This window comes from Laccaria bicolor, genomic scaffold (genome assembly GCF_000143565.1).
Source record: "Laccaria bicolor S238N-H82 LACBIscaffold_66 genomic scaffold, whole genome shotgun sequence".
In the NCBI taxonomy this organism is placed as follows: domain Eukaryota; kingdom Fungi; phylum Basidiomycota; class Agaricomycetes; order Agaricales; family Hydnangiaceae; genus Laccaria; species Laccaria bicolor.
Window position 1 is genome coordinate 200958 of NW_001889937.1, and position 9582 is coordinate 210539.

At 44.8% G+C, this 9582-nt stretch overlaps 1 protein-coding gene across 1 annotated transcript; it reads left to right on the top strand.

The window, feature by feature from the left end:
* Positions 1 to 4871: 4871 nt before the first annotated feature.
* On the top strand, positions 4872 to 5579 carry LACBIDRAFT_334585 (uncharacterized protein; the record flags this gene model as incomplete). Its single annotated transcript, XM_001889331.1, has 3 exons — positions 4872 to 4908; positions 5063 to 5183; positions 5252 to 5579. The coding sequence occupies 3 exons, from the start codon at positions 4872 to 4874 to the stop codon at positions 5577 to 5579; spliced, it is 486 nt and encodes a 161-aa protein (XP_001889366.1).
* Between the last annotated feature and the right edge of the window lie 4003 nt (positions 5580 to 9582).

Here is a 9582-nt window from a genome sequence, read left to right on the forward strand (position 1 = left end):
TTACTTCAATGCATTGTCACAAATACAAAGCATGTTAAGTTCCCCCTCCCATAATCCATTCATTACATGTAGTATCATTGATGAGGGTAAACACACCAAGGATAACAGGTAAGCCTTCAACACCTACATATCTCATTGTAACTAATCTAATAACAATCGACTCCTTTTATTCAGCCCACGATGAAATGAGTACGGAATGCCGCCGTGGCTGTCCTTTTCGGCGAAAACCGGTACTCACGTGATGGAAAGCAACTGGCCCTAAAGTCAACGAAAGACAAAACAGCGCGCAAACAATCTCGAGCTTCTTTCCCATCTTCGTGCAGCATCCGTGTAGTTTGTAGAGTATATAGCTTTTAGAAACATTTGTGCGTGCTAGTAACTGAATTCCAGATGACCGTAATGTAATAGAAATGCCAGGAAATCCTCATGGAAGCGGAATACCCTGAGAGACCAATGAAACGTATGAAGCTCGAGGCAAGTCCCCCTTATTCTTGTGAGATTTCTTAGCAAGCTAATCACGCAACAGAACCCAGAAGTTCTTCGATTTTTGGATCTCGAAGCTGAAGTATCAGAGGCGGAAACTGATGATGAGAATAACAGCAACGAAGGTGTGTATCATACGTTGTAACGATAGCTACTACACTTCTAATCATTTTCAAGGTGATCTTATCGACGACGATGAAGACATCGATGATTCGATCTCAGGAGATGCGCACCGCAACCTTCTCCGTGAAGCGTTGATGCCGTCCGATGACGATGTGTTTTGGGAAAGCTTTCTCGAGCGCGTCATGGCTCATCGACATATTACGGAAGAAGACATTCAAGATATCGGAAAACCGTCTTTATGGGCGGTGCTTGTCAAGGTAACGCTAATCCAATCTTTGAAGCTCATATTTATAAGGACTTTTCTACTTAGCCTGGGTATGAGGAGGGGATAGTCTGTCGAGTCCATCGGCGGCTCATGGACCCTAGGTTTCCTGCACAGTTTCGACCCCCAGCGGTCTTTGGTTGGAAGGCTCTACCTGGTAGAGTGTTTTTTGAAGGTGGTTCAGAGGAAATGATTCGACAAGTCTGTAATGGCCTACCAAACGTGATGGTCTCGAAGACTTTCCACATACCCGATCCCAACCCCTCGATTTTCAATGTTCCGGATACCTTTCGGCCACGGCCTCATTCATGGGTTCGACTGCACCGTGGGATCTACAAAGGAGATCTCGCCTACGTTCGGGAGGTTACTACTTATTCAACATTGCTCATCAACCTCCTTGTGGTACCACGCGTTGATTATGACCCACCTGCCGCCAAATTCAAAGGAAGCCGGATTATCGCATATGAGGACAGAAATAATGAGATGGACGACGAGTTTGCAGCGACCTACAAGCCTGACCGCGAGCTATATAGAAGAGCTTCAGCACCAGGGCGGCCTCACCAAGCCCTCTTCAATCCGACACTGGCGAAGCAACGGTATCGACGGGCCTTTCAACAACGCAACAACCTGTTTTTATTCCGCGGAGTGTTGTACGATGCCGACGGATATGCCTATTTCTCAGAAGTCGACACGGATTGGTACACGGCAGAAGATGTAGTACCAACATTGAGTGAATTGGAACTTTTCAACGCCTGCTCGGACATTCCTCTCAACGTCCGACAGCACACGATGGCGAGAATGTCAGCCAGGATCCTTCGGATAGGCAATGAGGTAAAAATCACGCACGGAGATTCAAGGGGGCTTCTTGGAACAATTATTGATGTAATGGAAGGCGAAGCCGTCGTCTTTTTGACAATGAAGGATGTAACAACTACCTTACCTTTTTCGTCGCTTTGAAAAGATCTCAAAGTAGGGGATGAAGTCCGCATTCTTTCGGGAGACCACGAAGGTGTTACAGGTTGGGTAGTGAATCAAAATGATGACTGCGTGTGCGTCTTTGATGACAGGACCGGTACTGAGGTGAATATCTTGCTTTATAATATATATGGCTCTTCTAACATTCCGTCATCTTGTAGATAGAGGCATCCCCTGGGATTGTTCAGTTCTTCACCTCCCCCTTCATCTTTGGAACGGGGTCCTCGGACTTGAAAGCTTCCTTCACAGATGCGCAAAAGCGTGTCATGAAGGGGGACTCCAATAGTCACCTGGTAGGAAGACATGTGATGGTCACCCACGGGAATTTTAGAGGTTACCGAGGCAGAGTAAAAAGCACAATTGGTGAGAAAAGGGTCTTCGTCGAGCTTGAGGCGCTCCTCCAACGCCCACAAATTTTGGACATCAGTTCTCTACACATCATGTAAGCCCATTCTCTTATTTTTCTGAATCGATACTAATTAGCTTCCAGCGCTGATGAAAGCCTTCAGCACCCCAGGCCTCGAGAGCTTCTTACCGACTTTACTTACCCACTCGAACCAGCACCTCCGCCTGGTACTCTGGCAGGCTTTTTGTTCCCTGGTTACCCCTTGCCAGATTCGCAACCCTCAATCCCATATCCCGCTCCTTTTCGTGCACAGACTCCGGCCATTGCAGGGCCATCTACTCCACTTCCTAACTTGGAAGATATCCCGATGACCCCAGCTTGGAACCCAAGCTCACAAACCCCGCGCCGTGGTAATGATGGTAATTATGTTTCTGTTAGAAAGTCAATAGATACTGACAATTGTGGCAGCCTCTTCTCCGTATTGGCTCAGAGATGGCTGCTTCGCCAACATGAGACTCAGCCTTCGTCTCATCAACACCAAACCTAATTTTCACAAGGGCGAGCACGAAGATAAGTGTGGGGAGTTCAAGGGAGTGGTTGGAGATGTGGTCAAGGTCCAGCTAGGCTTCAAAGTGTTGGAAGTGCCATTTCCATACCTTATACCTGAAAGGCCGGAGTGCAAATCCCAGGTCGTTACTGCATTTACCGGTCCACATAAGGGGTCGCCGTTTAGAATTAAGGAGTTTGGCGAAGAATTTTGTGGCTGCTCGATTTTGAGATCAACAATGCTTTTGAGAAAGGTTGATGTCAAAATCGCCACCAATGAACTGGTAGTCACCCGAGACAGTCGGCGATAAACTACATATACCGTAGATATATTACAACTGCCTTAGAGAGATTTTTTTGTATGTTTTACACATATATTGATGGCAAGGTATATATTCTTGATCTTATTGCAAGACTTTGAGGCTTGAGATGACTGAACGAACGAACTTGAACACTCACGATTTATGACCGGCTTAGTCAGCTCCAGCCGGCTTCTTAGCCGGAGCTGGAACTAGCCGAGCTGTGGGAGCCATCACTCGGCGGTTCTGGCTGGGCTTCGGCTAAACTCAGCTCGGCTCCTGACTTGAGCTGGCTCCGAGCCGGAGCCGCGGCAACACTACTCCTTCCCTCTTGGCTTCAGCTATGCAAGAAGTTCAGAGTGAACACTTCACAGTGTGAAAAATCAACAGAACTCAACTTCGTCCTCTCTTCCCACCACCCTGACACTGTCACCACTCTTCATGACTGCTGCCTTGCTAGTGATGAGCACGGGTAACCCGCGGGTGTTTTCACACCTACCTTTACCCTTACCCGATGCAAACCCGTACCCTTTCCATGGGTAAGGGTATTTCAGGGGTGGGGGTAGGGGTTTGTACAGGGTTTGGGGGGTCGAAAACCCACAATGGGTGGACATTAGGGTCAAGTATAATGTACACTACATAGTCTAATCAATCAGTACATAAGTCAAGGTGGCGCCCCCCTCTTCTTGTCGTGTCATCAGATGTCATTGTGTCGGTCGTTCGACCGTCCACTGTCATTGTCGTCGTGTCGTCGTTGCAGCGCGGTGTCATCATTGTGTCATGTAATCTGTGGGGGACATGTTAGAGACGTGGGTTGGGACAGGGGTGCTCACCGGTGGGTCATAAGATGGATGACAACGACGAATGACGAATTGGCCGTTGTTCGTCGTTTGGTTGCCACGTTGCTAACAGCGACGTAGCACCTGGATTCAATGTCAAAGGAAGGAGTGAGATGACAGGGTTGTAACGACTCACCTGGGCTCGAGTGGTGGTGCTGGGCATTCGTCACTTTTCATGGTGTTCGGTGCTCGTTGACATGCCAGGTCGTCACTGTCACCTGTCATCCATTCGGCTGGTGATGTGGCGTCGCCTCGTTGTTGTTGTTGTTGGCATGTGTAGTGGTGGTTCGGGGCGTTGAACCACAGTTGGGGAAGGTGGCAGTGATTAAAGTGTGGTTCGGTCGTTGTCGGTTGTCACGTCACTGACGTGGCACCTGTTTGTTGTGTGAAGAAAGGAAAGGGTGCGGGGGAGGGATCACATTGGCACCTGAACTAATGTGGGCAGTGACGACGATTGCGTCGTCACCGTCTGACGACGTGGCACGTCCGTTGACGTGCCAGGTCGCCGTCAGCCGTTGGGCTGCTGACGTGGCGTTGCCATGTTGTCGTTGTTGTCGACGTGTGCAATGGTGGTTCAGAACGTTGAATGGCGGTGGTTGCGGAAGGTGGGGTTGTTGGTCATGGTTGCGGGTGGTCATCGATGTGGATAGTGGTTGTTGAGAAAGAAAAGTGTTTGTTTGTTGTTGATGTATGTAACGTTCCTGGCAAACACCGCTCATGCGGCTCACATGATCTATTACATAATCTGTTGACCATCCTTGACTTACCCTCACAAAAACCCCCAACCCTTGTCAAGGGTTGGGGTTTTTTGAGGGTCAGAAAATCCTAACCTCTACCCTTACCTTCCCTACCCTTACCCTTGTACCCCTAAGGGTTTGCAAACCCTTGCACATCACTATGCCTTGCATTGTGAGTGCCCACCGCCATGCCAGCTAAATGAACATTGACGGTGGCACATCAATGGTCCCTTTTGGACATGCCACGCTGTCCACACAACAATGACACATGCCATTGTCACTGTCCACAGTGGTACAGGTGAGCACTTCCATATTCTGTTCTTTCTCCTCTCTAATTGCCACAACTCGCCCAGTGGCCGCTGTAACGCCCGCCAACCATGACCATGTCACCACCTTGCCCTCAATCACATTTGGCGATGACGACAACACCCTTGAACGATAACTACTTCAAGGCTTTTGCCTCACCGGAGTCGAAACTCTGGCACTTGAGGTATGTATCCCTCTCCCTCTTAACCCCACTCACCCCGCCTCACCCAGAAAAAAATTTAGTGACTCTATCGATCATGTAACAGGGTACGTCTACATCCCCCTCTCTGAACAGCACCTCTGGGGATGATTAATGACACTGCCCCTCCCTCTAGATGTGCCAACACACATGTGCTTTTCTATAGCACTGCAGAGGAGATGAACGGGTTGCAAAATGATGATAGGGACGTCCAGGAGTGGTGGATCAATGCGAAAGAGGAGCAGGATGGATTTGAGAGGAGGCAGTGGAGGAAGGAGGAGGCAGTGGAGGAAGGAGGAGGCAGTGGAGGAAGGAGGAGGCAGTGGAGGAAGGAGGAGGCAGTGGAGGAAGGAGGAGGCAGTGGAGGAAGGAGGAGGCAGTGGAGGAAGGAGGAGAAGCAGTTGCGAGTTAACCAGTATGGCCCTAGTGGTTTGAACATAGATTATAAGTTGTTATATGTGTAGTCAGTTGCCATGCAATACAATATGAATTCTTCTTCATTATGTCTAATTGCATGAAATGAAGTGTCAATTCAATGGTAAATGAATGGCCAATTGTGTTGGAATTGTGCGCTAGGCGTCATCAATTAAGCACAATTAAATGGTGCCCATTTTATTTTAATTAATCCTGTCAATTCTATCAATAGTCTCAATCCCATCATTTGTGCATAATTTACAGTCAATTCTGTATAAATCATATAAATTACAGTTAATTCAGAGTCTCAGGATTTCCTGATGTTCTTCCTTTGAGGACCCATGGGAAATGCCAAGACACCAATTGCAATTGTAATATTAGATTTGATTCATATTTGATGCACTTGTGATGCATAGTACTGAATAATAATGGAATACAACTGCTACAGTAGTGTAAGACAGAATACAACTAACAGACTGTCAGTCAAGTGGTACAAGCATGGAGAAGAGATATTTGTGATGTTAATATGGGACTGAGAATGAGAGGGCAAGAGATAATGTAGAAGGTATCCTAACAACAGCTTGGTCTTCACACCATTACCACTCCAGCTTGCCATATGACTTTCATCAACAGCTCCCCACATTTAAAACACAGGAAGTGCATTACATCAGTACACCCATGGACAGCAACAGCTGAGGATTTATTCAAGTGAAGGATTTTCCTTACACATCAATTGTTGGCAAATGCAGGTATCTTGCCCCTTGCACTCAGCCAGACATTGCCTATGCTGTCCATGAACTTGCCAAATGTATGGCAAGCTATGGGCCATTGCACATAGCAGCTGCAAAGCACCCACTTCAATATCTTTGAGGCACCACTTCTCACAGTATCACTCTTGCAGGCTTGTAAATCTGACAATAGCTCTTCAAAGCCCTGACACATTCTGATTGGGAATGGGCAACAGTCAAACATCCTGCTTAATTGAAGTCCAAAATAACAAGCAGTTGTTGCTCTATCCCCTTGTGAAGCTGAACATATTTCAACCACCCACTGCATATATAACATTCTTTCATTCTGAAATGTATTCACAGAACAGGGTTTTCCACAGACTCAACTGACATCTCTATTTTGCAGCAACCAAGGCACTGTAATTTGCATGCATGATCCTCATCCTCACTCTAAAATGAAGCATATGTCAATTCATGAACATTTCATTTGCAGTTGCACTGTCAAATGTTTAATCAATGTTATATATTTCCCTAACAAAGAAAACATCACCAAATTACTTCCCAAACCACTCCAACACACTCTTCATGTATGCTGGATCAAAATGCTTCAACTAGACATCAGTCAATGGAGGGTGTTAGAAGGTGACCCATCATCATTGCCTTCTATAGCTATGTCCAAACCTGGACAGTGAGACAACTCAATACTATTCTCTCTGTACCAGGTATGAACTCTCTAACTACTTAAACTGAATGATATTCTCACTGTACCAGATATTATAAATACATGTGTTTAAGAATAGCTGTTTGAGATTCTCAAAACATGTAATGAGCAATGTTGCTTGGAAAGTTTGAGTAGACCCATGTTGGATATGAATGTAAAAAGATACACTTGAAATAGAGTGGGTCAGATCTATTGTACATCCTACTGAAAATCCAAATGAGAATCTATGATATGAGAAATTTTGGAATATTTCAATACCTTGCTCTTCAATATGTTGTGAAATTTATTTGCAATTTTGGTAAGATGGTGAGCTAATACTATGTATATGAAAATTAACTAGACTCTATAGTAAACAAGACTCACACTTTTTCTTTGATTCAGTCCTTGACATATTTGTATTGGTTTGAGATCTAATTTCTGCAAGGAATGCCACTGCTTTGGCTGTTTCTGGATGTTCTTCTCCAAAAATCTTCTTTCTTGCATCTACAACTTGGAACTCCATCCTGGCTGAATCTTGGTACTTTTGTTGATGATAAAATGTTATGGCTAGATTTTCCATTCCATTGACTGTATCAGGGTGATCTTCTCCAAGAAGTCTGTTTCTCATATCTAGAACTTTGATTTCAAGCTTCTCTGCATCTGCATATTTTCCTAGACTCCTATCTGTATCTGCAAGATTACCCATGGCCCAGATTGTATCTGGGTGCTCCTCTCCAAGAATTCTGTTTCTCATATCTAGAACATTGATTTGAAGCTTCTCTGCATCTGCATATTTTCCTAGACTGCTATATGTATCTGCAAGATTATTCATGGCCGAGATTGTATCTGGGTGCTCTTCTCCAAGAAGTCTGTTTCTCATATCTAGAACTTTGATTTCAAGCTTCTCTGCATCTGCATATTTTCCTAGACTGCTATATGTATTGCAAGATTACCCATGGCCGAGATTGTATCTGGGTGCTCTTCTCCAAGAATTCTGTTTCTCATATCTAGAACTTTGATTTCAAGCTTTTCTGCATCTGCATATTTTCCTAGACTGCTATATGTATCTGCAAGATTACCCATGGCCCAGATTGTATGTGGGTGCTCTTCTCCAAGAAGTCTGTTTCTCATATCTAGAACATTGATTCGAAGCTTCTCTGCATCTGCATATTTTCCTAGACTGCTATATGTATCTGCAAGATTATTCATGGCCGAAATTGTATGTGGGTGCTCTTCTCCAAGAAGTCTGTTTCTCATATCTAGAACTTTGATTCGAAGCTTCTCTGCATCTGCATATTTTCCTAGACTGCTATATGTATTCGCAAGATTATTCATGGCCGAGATTGTATGTGGGTGCTCTTCTCCAAGAAGTCTGTTCCCCATATCTAGAACTTTGATTTGAAGCTTCTCTGCATCTGCATATTTTCCTAGACTCCTATATGTATCTGCAAGATTATTCATGGCCGAGATTGTATGTGGGTGCTCTTCTCCAAGAAGTCTGTTTCTCATATCTAGAACTTTGATTTCGAAGCTTCTCTGCATCTGCATATTTTCCTAGACTGCTATATGTAGTTGCAAGATTACCCATGGCCCAGATTGTATGTGGGTGCTCTTCTCCAAGAAGTCTGTTCCCCATATCTAGAACTTTGATTTGAAGCTTCTCTGCATCTGCATATTTTCCTAGACTCCTATATGTATCTGCAAGATTACCCATGGCCCAGATTGTATGTGGGTGCTCTTCTCCAAGAAGTCTGTTTCTCATATCTAGAACTTTGATTTCAAGCTTCTCTGCATCTGCATATTTTCCTAGACTGCTATATGTAGTTGCAAGATTACCCATGGCCCAGATTGTATGTGGGTGCTCTTCTCCAAGAAGTCTGTTTCTCATATCTAGAACTTTGATTTCAAGCTTCTCTGCATCTGCATATTTTCCTAGACTCCTATATGTAGCTGCAAGATTACCCATGGCCCAGATTGTATCTGGGTGATCTTCTCCAAGAAGTCTGTATCTTGAATCCAGCACTTGAATTTGAAGCTTCTCTGCCTCACTGTAAAACCCCTGCTCCCTCAACATTTCCCCAAATTTTTTATGAGCATTATCAAAGTATATATCAACCATTTTCTTCTTTGTCATCACACTTTGCTGCATATTGGCCCTCAAATGAGTGACCAGAATCCTTCTGAACTGATATGGCTGCTCATTGAAGTCTTTTGGAAGAGAGCAAGCTAACATTCCATATGCCATCAAATAGTATTTCTCTCTATCTTCTAAGGACATTCTGTCTCTTCCCCATGCATGAATGAGTGGGTGCATGGTATAGATGCCTTTGGATGAGACCAGTTTGATCAGGCTAAAGGACAGTAATACTCGGACTCCCTCTTTGAAGATGTAATCATCCCATTTTCCTGTTTTGTGAAGCTGAAGCAGTGTGCGGTCTATTATGGAGGTTGCAAGAGGCAAGGCTGACCCCTGCTCATTATCTCCATATTCCTGAGTAGCAGCATAAGAAAAGATTTGTTCTGTAATACCATCAAAGTGAAAGAAGGCAAACATTGCCAGCAGAAACATTGCACTCTTAGCTGCCTCAGCTTCTTGAGAATCATCATTTTTAGCTCTTGCCTGAA